The sequence below is a fragment of the Piliocolobus tephrosceles genome, chromosome 14 (assembly GCF_002776525.5).
Source record: "Piliocolobus tephrosceles isolate RC106 chromosome 14, ASM277652v3, whole genome shotgun sequence".
Lineage (NCBI taxonomy): Eukaryota > Metazoa > Chordata > Mammalia > Primates > Cercopithecidae > Piliocolobus > Piliocolobus tephrosceles.
This window is the reverse complement of record NC_045447.1, coordinates 8591495-8612826: the sequence shown is the minus strand read 5'-3', so window position 1 is coordinate 8612826 and position 21332 is coordinate 8591495. Positions and strand designations below refer to the sequence as shown.

At 52.9% G+C, this 21332-nt stretch overlaps 1 protein-coding gene across 1 annotated transcript; it reads right to left on the bottom strand.

The window, feature by feature from the left end:
• Positions 1-2606: 2606 nt before the first annotated feature.
• On the bottom strand, positions 2607-19372 carry PTGES (prostaglandin E synthase). Its single transcript, XM_023216957.1, has 3 exons — positions 18414-19372; positions 13927-14009; positions 2607-4094 (listed from the first exon to the last, which is right to left on the bottom strand). Exons 1-3 carry the CDS (start codon positions 18537-18539, stop codon positions 3845-3847), a joined length of 459 nt encoding a protein of 152 aa, XP_023072725.1. The 5' UTR covers positions 18540-19372; the 3' UTR covers positions 2607-3844.
• Between the last annotated feature and the right edge of the window lie 1960 nt (positions 19373-21332).

Genomic DNA, 21332 nt, shown 5'->3' with positions numbered 1-21332 from the left:
CCCAACCCAGCCCAACCCAAGCCTCCCTTCCATACCCCACACCCACCCCCAACCCAGCCCAACCCAAGCCACCCCTCCATACCCAACCCTCCCCTGACACCCACCTCCAACACTCACACCCACCCCACTCCACCCACCCCCACTCCCACCCCACCAGACTCCATGCCTCCCTTCCAAACGCCGATCCTCACCACACCCACCCCCATCCACCCAACCCCACCCCACGCCTCCCTTCCACATCCCAATCTTCCCCCACACCCATACCCACCCGTCCCCTACACTCGCCCCCAACACCCACCCCACCCCTACGCCTCCCTTCCATACCACCCCTTCTCCACACCGCCCACGCCTCCCTTTCATATCCCATCCTTCCCCCCCACTCCCTCCCTACCCCCACACCCCTCCGTACATCTCCCCTCCACGCCCTCAACCCTCACACCTCCCTCCCCCACTCCCCCCACCACCCTCAGCCTCCCAGGCTCAAGGTGGAGGGGTCTGGGGAGAGCTGCTGAGCTCTTCTGTCTGCTCCTCGCTTTCTTGGCTTGGATGGTCCCCTTAAAACCGGTCTTTCACCCCCCACCGCAAGTGAGTTGCCCACTTCCCAGGCAGCCGCTCCCCAGCAGGGGATAGAAGGCCCCATCTGCCTCCATCAGGGCGCTGAGCACTTGGGGTTGTCCCGGGCCCTGTCCTGCGGAGCCTGCCCACCCCAGGCTGGAGCTGCGTGGGGCTGGGGACAGGATGAGGTTGTCACCCCCGCATCGGGCACCACCCCACCGGGAGGAGGCACTCGAAAGCTGACAAAACAGGGGCGGTGCTGGGGAGGGGACCTCATGGTCTTGTGGTCTCTGCAGCTCCAGTGTGGCAGGCGCCGCCTCCATCACCCACGCCCCAGGTTCACGTTATTGCCATGGGCATCCGATGCCCCTGCTCACCTGGGTCCTGTGGGTTCCCAGCAGGTTATTTTGCCCACAGAGCCCCTCTTTCCCCAGGAAGGAAAATATAAACATAAAAATGCACGCTGGTGTGGCTGGGCACAGTGGCTCATGCCTGTAATCCCAGCACTTTGGGAGGCTGAGGCAGGCAGATCACTTGAGGTCAGGAGTTCGAGACCAGCCTGGCCAACATGGTGAAACCCCGTCTCTACTAAAAGTGCAAAAATTAGCCGGGTGTGGTAGCACATGCCTGTAATCCCAGTTACTTGGGAGGTGGAGGCAGGAGAATCGCTTGAACCTGGGAAGCAGAGGTTGCAGTGAGCCGAGATGGTGCCACTGCACTCCAGCCTGGGTGACAGAGTGAGACTCAGTCTAAAACAATAACGACAACAAACAGCAACAAAAATGCACGTTGGGTTCGCCTCCTGGATGGCCCCTGCCCTGGGGTCTGCCCTCCCTCTGGCCTTATAGTGTTCCAGCCCAGGGACAGCAGGCAGTCACCTCTCCCCTGTGAGGAGACCCCCCCTACAAGCCTCCTTCCTGTGAACCTCGCCTCTCTCATCTAAAAAGCCTCACCTTCCTCATCTAAAAAACAGAAATCCCTCCCGCCTCGGATTGTTTTAGGGATTTTTTTTTTTTTTTTGAGACAGCTTCCCTCTGTTGCCCAGGCTGGAGTGCAGTGGTGGGATCTCGGCTTACAGCAGCCTCAACCTCCCAGGCTCAAGAGATCCTTCCACCTCAGCCTCCCGAGTAGCTGGGACCGCGGGCAGGCACCATGACACCCGGCTAATTCTTTTTTTTTTTTTGATAGAAAGGGAGTCTGGCTCTGTTGCCCAGGCTTGTCCCAAACCCCTGGGCTCAGATCTTTCCACCTTGGCCTCCCAAAGTGCTTGAATTACAGACATAAGCCAACCCACCCAGCCTGTTTTAAGGATTAGGTGAAAAAAATCCAACTAGTATGCCCAGTCCGACGCTTAGCAAACAGTAGGTGCTCAATCTGGATGGCGCCCTCTCCGTTTCTCTCCTGGGACCGCCGCGGCCCCAAACAGAGGCGTCTCCTTACCACCAGGGGGCAGTGTTTCCTCTCGCAGCTCCGAACGGGAGCCGGGAACTCACCGCGCTTTCTGGCGGGGCCTGGGGTCCCTGCGCTGCAGGAGAACCCTCCCGGCCCGGCACGGCAGGTCACATCCGTCAGAGGGGCGTCGGCATCGGGGTGCTGGGAGGGGACGTTCAGGGAAAGTGAGGCCGTGCAGCACAGCGGCTCCGCACAGGGGCTTTGGGAGCCTGGCAGTCCCGCCTTTCAGACCTGGCCCAGCACCTCAGGGCAGTGGCCTCCTGGAGTCTCGGTGTCCTCGTTGACGGAGCTGATGGCAACCCGCGGGCGGGGCAGCCCCGTAGGGAGGGGTGACTTGACCGGGGCAGGATTTGGGTGCTCCTGGCTCCCCTCGCCAGATGTCACCTTGCCCGCCCCAACGGGAAGCAGGAGGCTGCTGCTTGCTGTGTGATTAACACCCAGTCAGGGCGCGTTGGTGTCTGCGCCAGAGACCCTGTCGCGCCACACTGGCTCTAGACAGTCACCAGCAAGAACGCCCAGCGCGCTGGAGCATCAGTCCCGCTTGGGCAGCAGGGAACACCAAGAACGCCCAACAAGACGAGGTGCTGGGCGGAGCTGGTCAGACACTTCCATTTAATGACTAAAAATCACATATCTCAGGTCACAGGTCTAGGAGAAACCACACACACGCATCCATAAGGATTCCACATCGAGGAGACATTTGCAGTTTCCAAACCTTGAAGATAACTGAAGGGATCAGAAAGTTCCTTTGAGTGACTGGTCACCTAAAGTTCCTGCTCCTCCACCCACAGCCCTTTGGAGGCACTCCAACTTTGGGAGGAGAAGGCTGAGCTTCCTGTGGGCCCCTCCCACCCACACCTGAGCCAGAGAGAAGACTCCAGCAAAGACATCCAAAGCCAAGGGCAAGGGAAGCATCTGCCAGGGCAGAGGAGCCAGTCCTGTCCTCGGCTCACCCAGCTTCCACCATACAGGAACCCAAGACTCCAGCCTCGCTTCCACAGAGAACTGGCAGGGGTTCCCTGGCCTGGCCATCACAGGGACTCACATGGGAGCCTTTTAAAACTCCAGATGGTGGCTGAGCGCAGTGACTCATGCCTGTAATCCCAGCACTTTGGGAGGCCGAGGTGGGTGGATCACTTGAGGCCAGGAGTTTGAGACCCTCCTGGGCAACATGGTGAAACCCTGTCTCTACTAAAGATACAAAAATTAGCCGGGTATGGTGACACACGCCTGTAATCCCAGCTACTCAGGAGGCTGAGGCAGGAGAATCGCTTGAACCTGGGAGGTGGAGGCTGCAGTAAGCCAGATCATATCACTTCACTCCAGCCTGGGCAGCAGAGCAAGACTCTGTCTTGGAAAAAAAAAAAAAAAAATACCAGGCCAGTCTTGCCTCTAGATTGTCTGGGCCAGAATCTCTGGGGTGAGTCTGAAAAGTCTGCATTCTTAGCCTGGGATTCAGATGATCATTAGGTTTGGGAATCTTAGAGTCTCCGTTCTCTCTTTTCACTGTTAGGGAGGGAGAGGGAGTGGTGTTTTTGATGTTCTGTTTCTTTAGCTGAAGGATTTTCTGTCAATCTTAACACTCTGTCTTGAAATGGTTCCCGTCAGTCACTTCATGTGGGAATCCAAGGGGCTAAGAAACATACACACACACATACACATATACACACGCGCACATACACAGGCCCACTGGGCCCAGAGACCCATATGCGCAGCAGGCCACCTGGAAATCAGGACTCAGGGCCCACTACAATCTGGAAGGAACACCAAGTCCCCAGGTATAGCCGCGGCGGCTCTTGGCCCATGGTCTGGTGGCCAAGGAGGTGTCAGCTGCTGGTCACAGGTGGCGGGCCGCTTCCCAGAGGATCTGCAGAGCCATGGAGGCGCAGGGGAGCTGGGCCAGGGTGTAGGTCACGGAGCGGATGGGTGCCCGCAGCTTCCCCAGGTAGGCCACGGTGTGCACCACACGGCCCAGGAGGAAGACCAGGAAGTGCATCCAGGCGACAAAAGGGTTAGGACCCAGAAAGGAGTAGACGAAGCCCAGAAAAAGGAAGGGGTAAATGGTCTCCATGTCGTTCCGGTGGGCCCTGGGGAGACAAGAGGGATATAGTCAGCCAGGTGTTAGCTTTGGGGCCATAGGCCCTTCTGAGAGTGTCATGGAAGCTGGGGTGCTCTGCCCTGACAAGGCTTTGACCCACTGGGGGTCATTTCAGGCATACCAGACACTCAAATCCATTAATGGCCAGGTCAAGGAGATGGATACCCCAGAGTCCGGAAGAAAAGCAGCTCCAAGCTTATGCTTGTAAGCAGCTGAGGCCGCGAGGCCACGTCATGGGCTGGGAGTCACAGAGGGCTACTGGTCTAGGATGCTCTTACCATACCTCTAGGGCTTGCCAGGACCCCACTCCTGCCATACTCTCCCCCACCTTCCTCTCTAGCCCTTGGACACCAGGCAGGAAAAGTGGGACTCAGAGGTGCTGAGTGCTTTACAGAGCCAACGAGTGGAGGAGCTGGGATTACAACTGAGTTCTGACTCGAGTTTGTGCTCTTTACCTCCAGAGCAGGACTTCTCTGAGTCAGGCCTGAGGTCATCCTCCTTCTGAATGCAGCTCCCTGGGCCCCTCCCGAGCAGAAGGGGCTAGAGCCCAAGAGCAGGCCTTTGACATGAATGCCGGGCTATGTCCCCTGCCCCTAAATCTAAGTACCACCCATCCTTTCAGGGACAATCATAACAAGATCCGCTTCCACTCACTGGCGTCAACCGATGACCAGCCCCCGGTGAAGCTCTTCATTTTACACATCATTTCCTGCCTCCTTTTTTGTTGAAAGTCATCAAGCATGTGCATTTATGTGGCGGGGGTGGGGGGCTCTGTATAACCCCACCATAAATAAATGACCAAGAAAGAAAACTCAGAAAACTCACCCTCTTATGCAAAGAGCTGGTTCACATTTTCCAGACTCCTACTAATGGCCTGCTTCCTTTATGAAAGGTGAGGAGGGTGAGTCCCATAAATTAGAGACTGAATGAGCAACTAAACCCGTAGATTGCCACATTGGAAGCTCAAATAAACAGGAATTCAGTGCCCAGGGCGTGACCTCCCCCAAGGACAGGCCACGCATGTGAGGTACAGGAACAGAAGCACGTTCTCCAGGCCTTCCTGCTGCCGTGCATTCCACCAATAGTGCCGTATCCTCGGGCCAGGCCCAGACTAGCAGCACCTGTGTGGGGACCCACTGCAGGGTCCTTCTCTTCCCTCCCACTGGCAAGATGATTCTTGGGCCAGGGCGATGGTGTGTGGGCCTGACCAAAAGAAAGAGGGCAGGACAGGGAGGGAGCCTGGAGTGCTTGGCCACTCCACACTGTAGGAAGCTCTGCACCTTGTCTGGGGTGGGGATGGGCAAGGAAGGAGACATCTGTGCAGAAGCCTGAATGATGAGAAGCTGACCCTGCAGGGGAAAAGCTTTCCAGGAAGGAAGACCAGTGTGTGCAAAGGTCCTGAGGTCAGAATAAGCACAGCGTGTTCAATGTGCAGAAAAGCGAGCCCATGGCTACAGTGTGGTGCACATGAGGGAGTGAGGCAGAATAAGAGCGGGAGAGGAATTCAATCTGAGTGTACAGAACTCCTGTAAACCCAGCAGGGCCTAGATCTTTCTCAGGCCAAATTCAGGACACAGCACCTGGCATCTGGGTTCCCATATCCCGAGACTGACATGAACCCCTCTTCTCCTTTTCCCCCAGATCCTGACCTTGCAACCCAGACACAAGGAAAGTAAGTCTGTAGCAGGGCAGGTCTCACCCAGCAGTGGGGAACACTGTGGCCTGCCTGCGTCAGAGGCTGCCTCTGGATAGATCCTGGGGTATTCCCTTCAGGGAAGACATGAGAGGGAGATTACAGACTCACACCTGTAATCCCAGCACTTTGGGAGGCCAAGGCAGGCAGATCACCTGAGGTCAGGAGTTCGAGACCAGCCTGGCCAACATGGTGAAACCCTGTCTCTACTAAAAATACAAAATTAGCTGGCCGTGGTGGTGCGCGCCTGTAATCCTAGCTACTCGGGAGGCTGAGGCAGGAGAATCGCTTGAACCGGGGAGGCGGAGGTTGTAGTGAGCTGAGATCATGCCATTGCACTCCAGCCTGGGCAAAAAGAGGGGAACGCTCTCTCAAATAAATAAATAAATGAAATAAAATAAAAGAGAGGGAGAAACCAAAGATTGGGGCCACCTCCCAGTCAAGTAAGTCCCTTACCAGGACTCATGAGGAAAGGCAATAGGTGTTGCTCCAAAATCACTCCATCCTTGGCCGGGTGCAGTGGCTCATGCCTGTAATCCCAGCACTTCGGGAGGCTGAGGTGGGTGGATCATGTGAGCACAGGAGTTTGAGACCTACCTGGCCAATATGGCAAAATCCTGTCTCTAGTAAAAGTACAAAACAAACAAACAAAAAAATTTAGCTGGACATGGTGGCGTGTGCTTGCAATCCCGGCTACTCGGGAGGCTGAGGCAGGCAGTCACTTGAACCTGGGAGGTGGCGGTTGCAGTGAGCCAAGATCATGCCACTGCACTCCAGCCTGGGTGACAGAGTGAGTGAGACTCTGTCTCAAAAACAAAAAACAAAACAAAACAAAAATCACTCCGTCCTCTGGCAATGGAGCTGTGGGTACCCACATCCCGATACAGGCTGATTAGAGGGACACCCTTGGAAAACCCATTTTTGATTATGTCCCAAAAGGAGGTCGGCCTGTCACAAGTGATTCCAAGGGAATGCCACCTGGATGAGGACTTTGTAATGTTTATTTGAAAGTTTCAGGAAAAGCACAACCAGCATATGCAATCTGTTCACTCAGCCATTCCTTAAAGTTTGTGTTGATATTTTAAGAATAAGTCCTTCCGGAGGCTGAGGTCGTTGGATCACGCAGGAGATCGAGACCATCCTGTCTAACACGGTGAAACCCCGTCTCTACTAAAAATACCAAAATCAGTCAGGCGTGGTGGCAGGCGCCTGTAATCCCAGCTACTCAGGAGGCTGAGGCAAGGGAATCGCTTGAACCCGGGAGGCAGAGGTTGCAGTGAGCCGAGATCGCACCACTGAGCCACTGCACTCCAGCCTGGGCGACAGAGCGAGACTCCATCTCAAAAAAAAAAAAAAACAGTAAGTCAATGTTTAGAAAGCTGTTAAGAGAATCACAGTACAGATAGTTCACAAACATAGCCAAACCCTGAAGAGTGGGTGAAGGAAAGAAGTTGGGGAAGACAGGGTGGGAAGGAGGAACAAGACAGGGAGAAGTTCGTGGCAGAAGTGGACCCTGCTCTGCCTGGCACATCTGCAGGCTGGGGAGGAGCAGGCCTTGCAGAAAAAGCAGGGACTGAGCCCCACCTTCTATTTCCAGCCACTGGGCAGCAATTCAGCGGTCACCAGCGTGGGAGGAGAGGTGGTCAGGAGCTCTGACTGTCAGCCCCTGGGGCTGGCCCAGCCCTCCCTCCCTCGTCTGGTCTGTCTCAAACCGCAGAGGGGCCCCTCTGAGGCTGCAGTGGCCAGGGACAGGGAGCAATGGAGGCACCAAAGAATGATGGAAGAAAGCTCACCTCCCTCCTCCCACCTCCAGGTTCCAAACAGAGAGACATGGAGGCAGGCACGTACCACGGACATGCTCGGGTGAAATGCATCATTCAAATAATAACCACTTGTTTAAGGTAAAAGCCACCCAAAGCAAATTCCTACTAGACTGGACTTGTATCGCCTCCTGCAGCATCAGGCCTGCCCTCACCCTCCACAGACTTTTCCACACCAACTGCATTTTCCGGCACTAGGTGACAGCAGTGAGGACAGTGACCCCCAGAAGACCAGGACAGGGACAGTTGCTGGTCATTCCACAGGGTCTCCTCTTCTCTCCACCACCTGCTGGCATCCACGGTGGCAATTTCCTTGAATTTGTATCAGGGTTGATACAATGCAGTGCCTGCTTCGTTTCAAAGACAGGTATACAAGACAGTGAAATCGCCTTCCCGTAGAGGGACAGCCTCAGGAGCAGAGCCGAGAGTGCCAGGCCCCTCCTCAGAATGCCAAGTGAGTGGATTCCTGGAAAGTGCTTACAACACTCCTGGACACTGAGTAGGGAGATCTTTTTTTTTTTTTTTTCTTTTGAAACGGAGTCTCTGTTGCCCAGGCTGGAGTGCATGGCGCGATCTCGGCTCACTGCAACCTCCACCTCCTGGGTTCAAGCAATTCTCATGCTTCAGCCTTCCAAGTAGCTGGGACTACAGGCGAGCCCCACCATGCCTGGCTAATTTTTGTATTTTTGGTAGACATGGGGTTTCGCCATGTTGACCAGGCTGGTCTCAAACTCCTGAGCTCAGATGATCCACCCGTCTCAGCCTCCCAAAGTGCAGGGATTATAAGTGTCAGCCACTGTGCTCAGCTGAGTAGGGATATTTTAAGCAAGCCACCATCTCCTCCATCGCCATCACCAGCCCTGTCCTGGACACTGTCGTTAAAGCTCACTTCGCCCTCTTGGCTTTGCCAGACTTTCTGACTGCCCTCAGATACTCAGGCCAAATAAATAAAAAGCACATTATGGGGCTGGGTGTGGTGGCACACACCTGTGATCTCAGGCTGAAGTGGGAGGATCAGTTGAGCCCTGGAGTTTGGAATCAGTCTGAGCAATATAGCAAGATCCCGTCTCTACAACAATAAAAATTAAAAAATTAGCCAGGCATGGTGGCACGTGCCTGTGGTTCCAGATACTCAGGAGGCTGAGGTGAGAAGATCGTTTGAGCCCAGGAGGTCAAGACATCAGTAAGCCAGGATTCCATTGCACTCCAGTCTGGGTGACAGAGCAAGACCCTGTCACAAAAAATAAAAAGAAAAGAAAAAATAGAATAAAATAAAATAATAGAAAAAAAAAGACCAGGCGAGGTGGCTCACGCCTGTAATCCCAACACTTTGGGAGGCCGATGCAGGCGGATCACTTGGGGTCAGAAATTCGAGATCAGCCTAGCCAACATGGTGAAATCCTGTCTCTACTAAAAATACAAAAATTAGGCAGGCGTGGTGGCAGGTGCCTGTAATCCCAGCTACTCGGGAGGCTGAGGCAGAAGAATTGCTTGAACCTGGGAGGTGGAGGTTGCATTGAGCCAAAACCACGCCATTGCACTCCAGCCTTGGCAATGAGAGTGAAAGTCCATCTCAAAAAAAAAAAAAAAAAATTTTTTTTTAAGCACTTCATGGTGTAGTGGGAAGGGAGTGTTAGGTTGGAAACCTCCAGTTCTGCTGTGGTGCTCATTAGCTCCATGGCTTCAGGCAGATCTCTCTCACTCTCTGGGCCTGCGTTCACTATGTACAAAATGTAGAAGCTGGATGACATCTAAGGGACTTCCAGGGCTGACATTTTGGGACCCAATTTCCTGACAAACCTGTTCACTCCGTTTAAGTCTATATGCTCCAAACAGAAATGCTCCAAGCTTAGGTTATGCTTGGTTATCCCTTCCTTGGGACCACACAGATAACCCCTCCGTGCAGTTCCATACACCCAACCTCAGATTCTGGCCCAAACACACATTGCCAGGAACTCCGGATAGGTATCCTGAAAAGGTGGCTGGTCCTTGGCTTCTCCCAGAGCTAGGCTCACATTTGGACTCCAGCCTGTGCTAAACTGCAAGGCAGATTTGTGCTCCAAGAACCAAGATTGAAGTGCTTTCCTGTTTGACAGAAGAGTGACTCGAATCATACCATAAACCCTGGTCTAATATTTAACCAACTTTTGCTTCCAGGTGGTCTCCCCCTTCGGGTTCCAGCCAGTTCTCTGGTAGCAGACGGCAGGATATAGAATTCTCTTAGTTCTGCACGCTCAAGTTTCCATGATGTTCCGTGAAATCAGGTGGCGGAGGAAGGGCCCAGGGGACCCAGGCACTGCCCAGGTCTGACATGGACCCAGTATACAGTCAGCCTCCAGTAAGTCCTCACCAAATGGCTATAAAGTATTATTAGATAAGAGGCACTCAGAAAGTGCTGAAATGAATTTCAACCATTTAAGCCCCAGTACTATTGATGATGGGTTATTTTGGGCTGGGCGCAACGGCTTATGCCTGTAATCCCAGTACTTTGGAAAGCCGAGGCAGGTGGATCACCTGCGGTCAGGAGTTTGAGACCAGCCTGGCCAACATGGTGAAACCCTGTCTCTACTAAAAAAAAAAAAATACAAAAATTAGCTGGCATGGTCACAGGTGCCTGTCATCCCAGCTACTCAGGAGGTTGAGGCAGGGGAATTGCTCGAACCTGGGAGGCGGAGGTTGCAGTGAGCCAAGATCGTGTCATAGCATTTCAGCCTGGGCGACAAGAGCAAAACTCTGTCTCAAAAAAAAAAAAGAAAAAAAGAAAAAGATTGGTTGGGTGGAAATGTCTCGGCACCACCCGGGTCTGTTGTCTCTCCATGGGGCATGGTTTCAGCCAGTAAAAATAAACCAAGTATCTGTAAGGTCACTTGGCCACTCCTGTGCCACATGAAAGCGTTGCTACATGAAACCTCTGCAGCTTGGGAGGAGCCAAAAACGCATCCTCTTGGTGGCTTCTGTGAGCTGGCCCTGGGTGACCCACCATCCTGACCTCCTGCTACCTGGACAGCTCATTCCATCCTTCTCCACTGTCCTGGAGGGCCAAGACAGCCAGGGGCAAGAGTCACCAATTGAAGTCATGTATGGAGAAGGCTTTTGTTCATGAAAGTACAGCCAGTGCTTAGCACAGTGTCTTGGACATAGTAGGTGTGCACTGATGGAGAGACGGACCTCATATGAAGGATTTGAAAGGGTGAAATAGCAAAGAATTTAACTTCCTACATGACACAGGTCTGTAATTTTTTTAAAACCACAAGTGGACATATTATCATCAATGGCCAAGGAAAACATAAGAAAAAAACCCCACAGACTTTCTTTCAAGTGAAAGAAATGTGTATTATTTAAATGACAGTGTCCCACCCATTTCCGCCCGTGATGCAGGGGAATGTGTTGAGACCTGTGCGACAGTTTGTCTCCAGCCTCAGCCTGTCCAGCTCCCCATCCTCCCCACTTCCCCTTCAAGCTCCTCCGATGACCCTCAACCCCTGAAGTGCCACCGCCTCACTCTCCAGGTCACTGGTGAAAAATGGCAGAGCAGAAACTGCCAAAAAAAATTTAATATTGACTGTAATTATGTGAAATTAACATTTGGTCTCTGATGGGATTTTACAAGGCCAGTTTTTAAAGAATCTTTCTTTTTTTATTTTTTATTTTTGGAGATGGAGTCTTGCTCTATACCCCAAGATGGAGTGCAGTGGCACAGTCTTGGCTTACTGCAACCTCTGCCTCCCGGGTTCAAGCAATTCTCCTGCCTCAGCCTCCCAAGTAGCTGGGACTACGAGCCCGTGCCACCATGCCCAGCTAATTTTTGTATTTTTAGTGGAGACAGCGTTTTGCCATATTGGCCAGGCTGGCCTAGAACTCCTGACCGCAAGTGATCTGCCGGCCCTCGAAAGTGTTGGAATTATAGGCATGAGCCACCGCACCTGGCCAAGAATCATTTTTTGAGTAACATTTACCAACAAGGAAAGTGTTCGCAAAATAATGTTAACAAAAGAAAATCAGAACTCCAAACTGGGTGTACCTAATGCATGCCTAATTTTATGAAAAATATTTAGATATAGAAGACAAAGAGGAGAGAGACGCAAGTGTGAACCGTGACTAGGACTATGAGTGGTTCTCCTTTCTGTCTCTGTGCTTTTTCAATATTACCCAAATCATCTGTAATGAGTTCTGATTTTTATAATGAGGAAATTCATTTTAATTGACCAGGGGGATGTTAAGCATATGAAAAGATGTTCAACTTCACTAAGAATAAAGAAGTGCAGGCTGGGCGCGGTGGCTCACACCTGTAATCCCAGCACTTTGGGAGGCCAAGAGATAGAGACCATCCTGGCTAGCATGGTGAAACCCCATCTCTACTAAAAATACAAAAATTTAGCCAGGTGTGGTGGCGGGCACCTGTGGTCCCAGCTACTCAGGAAGCTGAGGCAGGAGAATTGCTTGAACCTGAGAGGTGGAGGCTGCAGCGAGCCGAGATTGTGCCACTGCACTCCAGCCTGGGTGACAGAGTGAGACTCTGTATTCAAAAAATAATAATAATAATAAAGGCCGGGCACGGTGGCTCATGCCTGTAATCCCAGCACTTTGGGAGGCCAAGACGGGTGGATCACAAGGTCAGGAGATCGAGACCATCTGGCTAAAATGGTGAAACCCCGTCTTTACTAAAAATACAAAAAATTAGCTGGGCATGGTGGTGAGTGCCTGTAGTCCCAGCTACTCAGGAGGCTGAGGCAGGAGAATGGTGTGAACCCGGGAGGTGGAGTTTGCAGTGAGCCGAGATCACGCTACTGCACTCCAGCTTGGGTGACAGAGCGAGACGCCATCTCAAAAATAAATAAATAAATAAATAAATAAATAAATAAAAAGTGCAAAACAAAATGAAAATGTGATACACATTTTTGCCTATCACCTTGGTGGGGATCCACCCAAAGATGCCAATATAATGAGTTGTCAGTTGAGTTGTCAGAGGGATGGAAAAATGGCTCCCACACCAGTAGCGGGAAAAGACTCGTGCACACTTGGCAAAATGTCTTATTATTGTGTTGCACCCTGCGGTTTTGCTCACACATACCCATAAAGGCAAATGAAAAAAGTGTTGAGGCTGGGTGCGGTGGCTCACGCCTGTAATCCCAGCTGTTTGGGAGGCCGAGGTGGACAGATCATCTGAGGTCAAGAGTTCCAGACCAGCCTGGCCAACATAGTGAAACCCCATCTCTACTAAAAATACAAAAATTAGCCAGGCATTGTGGTGCACACCTGTAGCCCCAGCTATTTGGGAGGCTGAGGCAGGAGAATTGCTTGAACTCAGGTGGCAGAGGTTGCAGTGAGCCGAGATGGCGCCACTGCACTCCAGCCTGGGCAACAGAGCGAGACTCTGTCTCAAAAAAAAAAAAAAGAGGTGTTGAGGCCTTCTGTTTATAACACAGAAAGAGCCCAAATGCCCATCGCAGGGGAATCAGTTAGGGAAGTTATGGGCCGTACATTCAACAGAGTGGCAGCATAAATGCTGGAGCGCCAATACAGTGAATGCGACTCCTCTGTGAGCCGATATGGAACAATCTCTGTTGTCATATTAAAAAAAATAAAATAAAAGGCCGGGTGCGGTGGCTCATGCCTATAATCCCAGCACTTTGGGAGGCCAAGGCGGGCAGATCATGAGGTCAGGAGATTGAGACCATCCTGGCTAACATGGTGAAACCCCGTCTCTACTAAAAATACAAAAAAATAGCCAGGCATGGTGGCGGGTGCCTGTAGTCTCAGCTACTCTGGAGGCTGAGGCAGGAGAATGGCGTGAACCCGGGAGGCAGAGCTTTCAGTGAGTGGAGATCGCACCACTGCACTCCAGCCTGGGTGAAAGAACGAGACCCTGTCAAAAAAAAAAAAAAAAAAAAAAAAAGCACGTACAGACCAGTGGATAAAGGGTCATTTTAGGGGGCACAAAGGGAAAAGTGTGGCATGCGTGTTTGTAAATGCAGAAAGTCTATGGGAAGATGCACGGCCACTGGCAGGAGTGTTTGCCCCTGGCCAGTAGAACTGCGTAGGGCCTGGAAGTCAGAGGTAGGAGCGAGACTGAATTTTCACTGAAGACACCTTTCTCACTTTGTAATTGTGAGTCATGACCACGTCTTACTTTTCCAAAGTTCATTAGAAATGAAATCATTGAATAAAGTCAAACAGTCAGAGAAGGTCAGGAACACAGAAAACCTCGGCGCCTGAGAGTCCTCCAAGCCGCCCCCCGTGTGCAGAAGAAGATCTGAAAGGGCAGACCGTGGCCAGGTGTGGCCAGGCTAGGGGCCCGAAGTACTTGCCTGAGGCAGCGCTCCACATCGGGGTCGCTCCGGCAATACTGGGGGCCTCCGTGTCTCAGGGCATCCTCGGGATTGGCAAAGGCCTGGAATACACCAGTTGAGAGTCACTGGTAGTGAGACAAACAGCCTAGTTGACTGGGGCTGTGTTTTGTCCATGACCAGAGTTCACAGTGGCAGGACAGAGGTGCAGTTACACACACGCCCATCCAACCATCATCCACGATTCCTACCCTGTGCTGGGGGCTGGGAGCTCACCATGAACAGGCCCCCCTGTCTCTGCTTTTATGAAGCTCACAGTCTGCTGGGGGAGTTGCCTATGAACCAGGGAAGGCCAGGGTGTCTCACCTGTTAAGGAGAAGACACGGCTGGCCTTGAGAACGTTTACGTGGGACCTGACCCAGTCTGAGGGTCTGAGAAGGCTTCTCTGAGGCAGTGACATGAAAGCTGAGGCTTAGGGCTGGATGAGGTGGCTCACACCAGTAATCCCAGCACTTTGGGAGGCCAAGGCAGGGGGATCACTTGAGCCCAGGAGTTCAAGACCAGCCTGGCCAGCATAGCAAGACCCCACCTCTAAAGCAAGCCAGTTGCAATGGCTTATGCCTGTAATCCCAGCGCTTTGGGAAGCCAAGGTAGGAGGATTGCTTGAGCTTCCAGGAGTTTGAGACCAATCTGGGCAACATAGCAAGGCCAATCTCTAAAACAAACAAACAAGCTGGGTACGGTGGCTCATGTCTGTAATCTCAGCACTTTGGGAGGCCGAGGCAGGTGGATCACTTGAGCTCAGGAGTTCAAGACCAGCCTGGGCAACATGATGAAACCCCATCTCTACAAAAAATGCAAAAATCAGCTGTGTGTGGTGGTACGCACCTGTGGTCCCAGGTACTTGGCAGGGGGGCTGAGGCAGGAGGATTGCTTGAGCCCGGGAGGTCGAGGATACAGTGAGCCATGATCTCGCCACTGCACTCCAGCCTGGGCAACAGAGCCAGACTCTGTCTCCAATAATAATAATAATAATAACAACAATAATAATAATAATAATAAAACAAACGATCTGAGGCTTGAAAGATGCATTGACATTAACCAGATGAAGGGAGGGCTGGAGCAACAACATTCAAGGCAGAAGGGACAGCACGTGCAAAGGCCCTGAGGCTGGAAGAAGTTGGGCATGTGTGAAGAACAGAAAAGCAGCACACTGGAGCACAGAGGGCAAGGGACAGGGGCCCAAGATAAAGGTACAGGGGTCATCAGGGTCCTGGCGGCACCTGAAGAATTTGGACTTTGCACTACAAGCCATGAGAGGGTCTTGAGAGCCCCAGGCTGAAAACCCAGCTCCACGCTGATTAACCACAGGATCCTGAACTCTGCAAACGCAGGAGAAATCACAGCTCATGTGCCGTGTGCCGAGTAAGAGGGAGACCTGGAGAAGCCACAAGTCACACTGAGATCATCCCATGACTCCTGCTCCACTGTTTCCTGCCGGCATCCAGAGAGTCAAACCCCACCAGCCCCACAGCAGAGCCTGAATCGCAGCAGCAGGTTTTCTACATTGTTCAGATGATGGCAAATCCTGTGCTTCTGATTCATGACTGTCCCCGAGAGCTGGTTTGTCCTCCCTGGTGGGCCTGCCCTACGCTACCCCAGAGAAGAATGCAGCTCAGATCTTCGAGACTGGAACCTTCGCACTCCAAATTCCTCTCTGCTGGCCCTTAAATCAGTGGATCACCGAAGGCCCTGTCCGTGGTTCCGTGATACCTTTCAAGGGGCCTCAGCATACAGTGAGCACTGCCTTAGGAGTCCACTGCCCATCAGGTTGCTCCCCCTGGAGATACAACTCAAATACAAGCCAGCCAGGCCAGAGCCAGCTGCAGTGAAGACCAGGAAGCCCCGGGCATCAGCAGCCGAGGTGCCACCTTAGCTGGGGTGGAGGCCAGCCTTTGGTTGCTCTCCCTTGAAAGCGACCTAAGGCTGCTGTGCTCACATTAATTTCAGTTACTTATAAGTTATTTATTTATTTATTTATTTTTTTGAGACGGAGTCCCGCTCTGTCGCCCAGGCTGGAGTGCAGTGGCTGGAACTCAGCTCACTGCAAGCTCCGCCTCCCAGGTTCACGCCATTCTCCTGCCTCAGCCTCCCAAGTAGCTGGGACTACAGGCGCCCGCCACCTCACCCGGCTAGTTTTTTGTATTTTTTAGTAGAGACGGGGTTTCACCATGTTAGCCAGGATGGTCTCGATCTCCTGACCTTGTGATCCGCCCGTCTTGGCCTCCCAAAGTGCTGGGATTAGAGGCTTGAGCCACCACGCCCGGCCACTTATAAGTCTTAAGGACAAACATTGGTAGGGCGTTGCATTCTCCTGGCACTGCTGTCACGACCCCCACTTACAGATGAGGACACTGAGCTCCCAGACTTGTCCAGGTCCCCAGGCTGGTGGGTGGAGGAACCAGGGCCTGCGACGGTCACCTCCAGCAAGTCCTTTCTGGACGACGCTGCGCGCCCAGAGCAGAGATAAGAGGGGACCACGTTGTCATGAGGAACACCTCAGGAGCGGCCCAAGGAGTGGGGTTTTCCTTCTGCGGTGTCCCTGCCAATCAGGCAGAAAGGCTCTGGGACAGGTTCGCCTCCTCCCCTCCCTGAATTCATGTTAAAAGAAAATCACGGCTGGGCAGAGTGGCTCACACCTGTAACCCCAGAACTCTGGGAGGCCAAGATGGGATGATCACTTGAGCCTAAGAGTTTGAGACCAGCCTGGGCAACATGGCAAAACCCCATCTCTGCCTAAAACATAAAAAATGAGGCGTGGCGACACACACCTCCCAGCTCCTTGGGAGGCTGAAGTGGGAGGATCACCTGAGCCTGGGAAGTCAAGGCTACAGTGAGCTATGATTGCACCATTGCACTCCATCCTGGGTCACAGAGCAAGACCCTGTCTCTAAAATAAACAAATAATAATTAAAAAAAAAAAAAAGGAATCGTTGGCCTGCTGTTAAGAACCCAAGCCTCGGCCGGGTGTGGTGGCTCATGCCTGTAATTCCAGCACTTTGGGAGGCCGAGGTGGGTGGATCACCTGAGGTTGGGAGTTCAAGACCAGCCTGGACAACATGGTGAAACCCCATCTCTACTAAAAATACAAAAATTAGCCAGGTGTGGTGGTGCGTGTCTGTAATGCCAGCTACTGGGGAGGCTGAGGCAGTAGAATTGCTTGAACCCAGGAGGTGGAGGTTGCAATGAGCAGAGATCATGCCACTGCACTCCAGCCTGGACAGCAGGAAAAAAAACAAAAAAGGAATCCCAGCCTCCAAGACAGGATGTGGGCTCTGAAGCTGGACACTGGAGTTCAAACTGGGCTGTGTGACCTTCACAAGTGATGTCTCCTCTCTGAGCCCAGGTTCCTCACCTAGAAAATGGGATGACTATGGGGCCTCCCCTGCTCCCCAGGGCTGTGGCGGGGATCTCATGCTCAGCTCCAGGCCACATTCAGTCCTCTGGGAAGGATTCAATGAGTGAATGCAGCTGTTCCGCTTGATGCACACATCCCATATCCCAGGACCCAACCAATACAGGGAGAAGGCAGAAGCCATCAGCGTGCTGTAGCCTCCAGGCATCCTATCACTTGGGCAGCAGCCCTGCCTTTAATCCTGCCTGTACCTGCAGCAGGGCCTGAGCCTGGCTCATGGCCAAGATCCTCACTCCCCAGGATCCACCCGCATGCAGTGCCAGAGCCAGCCTCACATTGCCTTTGAACTGGACACAGGGGAAGACGGAGGCAGTTTCAGGAAAAGATTGCTCTATTAAAATACCTGGGGTGGAAGCAACAGGTACCCGGGGTCTTTCCGCATTCTGCTGCCAGGACAGCCGACAAGATCAGCCTATGACTTTGCAGACTGGCCGTCCAGTGTGACGGACGCTGCTGGAACTTGCCCCGGCCCAGCTCTGGGACTCGTTAATGTTGTTTTGGTTCAGGGGCTCAGATTAGTGGAGAAATTCCTCCCTGAGCACCCCGGTGGTGCCCGGCTGGGAGCTGGCCTCTGGAGGCTGCAGTGGGCTTGTTAGTGACATTTGCCAGAGAGTTGGGAATTTCCACTTCAACATTTCTCGGACTCCTGTTTTGCCGGTTCCCACTCCACCCAGATATCAGAACTCCCGTGCCGGGAAGCCACCAGGTTAGACAGAGGCTTTGTGCTGTCACGCTCCCACACTCCACCCTCCAGAACCTGCTTCTCTCACAGACACTCGCTGGCTCTCTCCGTGCCAAGAACTCAGCCCGGTGGCACGGCAAGCGAGTAAGTGCTCTTAAGCCAGAGAGGAGAAGGTGCAGGCCTTGCTGACAAGCGGGGCTGGCAGGGAACCACCTGGTGGGGCTGCAGGGGGTGCCCAGCTCCCAGCCCTGCACACACCTTGGCCATATTTCCCTATCCCGGGGCTTTCCTGACAGGACATGGAGAGAAGCAAGTAAGACCCAGGCCGGGGACTCCCAGGGAGGCACATACCTTCTTCCGCAGCCTCACTTGGCCAGTGATGATGGCCACCACGTACATCTTGATGACCAGCAGCGTGCTGCAGAGCAGGAAGGCTGGGAGGGCCGGGCTGCTCATCGCCAGGCTGTGGGCAGGCATCTCTGGCCAGCGCAGCTCAACTGTGGGTGTGATCAGCTCGACGGAGGAGCAGCCTGCGGGGAAAGCACAAAGGGGGCGGGGAGAGCCTTTCTGCGGCCAGCGCCGCCCACGCCCCGCCCCACCGCCGCAGCAGCGGGGTCCCCTTCTCCTGTGAAGAGAAAGATAAGCAGCCCCTGGAGTTCTGAGAAACAGAGTCTCGGGGTGTCCCAGACCCTGTCCCTGGCTCTGGATCCCTCTTCCCTGGCAAACCTTCAAACACTTTCAAATCTGTTTCAGAGCTGTTTCCTTATCTGTAGTGTGGGAGCATGTGGTGGTGCCTGCCTTCTAGGGAATGAGGAGGCCGGGCACCTGACGGGACCTCTGCACGTAGTGAGTATTGCTACTTCCTGCCCACTTCCACAGGGTCAGGGTAGATAGTGGGCATGAGGACCACGCCATGCGCCCCCACGCTCGGCCTGGACACTGGAGCTGCAGCCACAAGGACATGACTTTGCCATCTGTGGCAGGCTGAAGGATGCCCTCCACCCCCAAAGACATCCATGTCCCAATCCCTAGAACCCATGACTGTGACTATGTGGCAAAAGAGACTTTTCACAAGGGATTTAGTAAAGATCTTGAGATGGGAGAGATTATCCTAATTTATCTGAATGAGCCCAGTGTAATCAGAGGGGCCCTTCCAAGAGGGAGGCAGTAGAATTAGAGAAAAGATATAAAAACAGATGCAGAATTAAGAGAGGAGATGAAAGGACGGAGCAGGAGTCAGACAGGAGAGATGCTACCCTGCTGGCCTTGAAGATGAAGGAGAGATCACGGTCCAAGAAATACCAGAGGTCTTTAGAAACTGGAAAAGGGGACAAAACAAACTCTCCCCTGAGCCTCCAGACAGAAGGCAGCCCTCCCGACACTTTGATTTTAGCCCTGTGAGACCCACTTCAGGCTGCATCCACCAGAACTGTCAGAGAATGAAGTTGTGTTGCTTTAAGCCACTAAGTCTGTGGTAATTTGCTGTAGCAGGGATGGGGAACCAGCGCGTGGCTCCACTGACTTCCTGAGCATCACTTGACTACTCTGGGACTCTTTTCCCAGGCACATGCTTTGATATCTCCCCAAAAGACCCATCAACGGACTCTTCAGTAGAAAGCGTCACTGGGCCAGGTGTGGTGGCTCACACCTGTCATCCCAGCACTTTGGGAGACTGGGCAGATTGCTTGAACTCAGGAGCTTGAGACCAGCCTGGGCAACATAGGGAGACTCTGTCTCTACAAAAAAAAAAAATTTAAATTAGCTGGGCATGGTGGTGCTCACCTGTAGTCCCAGCTACTCAGGAGACTGAAGTGGGAGGATCACCTGAACCCAGGAGGCTGAGGCTGCAGCGAGCCGTGATCTCGCCACTGCACTCTAGCCTGGGTGACAGAGCAAGACCCTGTCTCAAAAAAAGAAAGAAAGCATCAACGTTTGTTTCCTAAGATTCTTTGAATCCCTCACTTCAAAATCCTCACCTTGGCCAGGTGGCTCACACCTGTAATCCCAGCACTTTGGGAGGCTGAGAGGGGCGGATTACCTGAGGTCAGAAGTTCGAGACCAGCCTGGCCAACATGGTGAAACCACCCCCCCCCCAACTAAAAATACAAAAATTAGCCAGGCATGGTGGCACGCACCTGTAATCACAGCTACTTGGGAGGCTGAGGCTGGAGAATCGCTTCAACCTGGGAGGTGGAGGTTGCAGCGAGCCAAGATCGCACCACTGTACTCCAGCCTGGGCGACAGACCGAGACTCCCTCTCAAAAAAAATCCGCATCTTGCTGCATCCTGTCACCTTCTCTAGGTTCTGGCAGGACCTCCACAAGGGCAGGGATTTTTTTTTTGGTTGTTGTTGTAGAATTGAGATGGACTCCTAGTCTGTCACTGAGGCTGGAGTGCGATGGTTCAATCTTGGCTCACTGCAACCTCTACCTCCCAGGTTCAATCAATTCTCCTGCCTCTGCCTCCCAAGTAGCTAGGACTACAGGTGCGCCACCACGCCCAGCTAATTTTTGTATTTTTAGTAGAGACAGAGTTTCACCATGTTGGCCAAGATGGTCTCAATCTCTTGACCTTGTGATCCACCCGCCTCAGCCTCCCAAAGTGCTGGGATTATACCACTCCACCTGGCCAAGGGCAGGGATCTTGTACAAAGTTCTTGCTCATTTATTTTTGCCCACACGTTTGGCTTTGCTATGAGGTGCCCTGGGGAAGTGGGGCAAAGGGGAAAGGGAAAAACCAGTCTCCCATGCCTACTCCACTCATGCTTGACAAGGTGCTTTGGGAAAGCACCTGCCCAGGGGGACAGCTGTGTCAGTCTAACCTACGCCCCAAAGCAGCAGAGACCAAAGGGAAGATTTGCCAGAGACAGATTTAGCCAATTCCAATCCCAAAGCCAGCCCTCGGCTGTAGTTGTGTGGCCTCGGGCAGGCAGGTTCCCTCTCTGAACCAGTTTCTTCAGCTGTAAAATGCAGCTGACCCTAAGTCACCCCCCAGTGCAGTTGTGGGAGTTAAATAATTCTTAAGCCCCTGGAACACGGTAGGCCCTCCATTCAGTATCAGCCTCTGAGCTTCCGTTTCCTCCTGCTTAAAGGGAATAATGATCCCTATCTAGTAGGGTTGTCAGGAGGGAGACTCATAGAAAACCCTGCCCTTGCTGCTGGGGGAGGTGGGTGGGAGCAACGTGGAGGTGGTGCCTTGCCCATTTGCTGTGTGCCAAGCAGTTCTTTATCCGAACAAAAGATGTGCTCGATAAACTGACTCCTGTGGGGA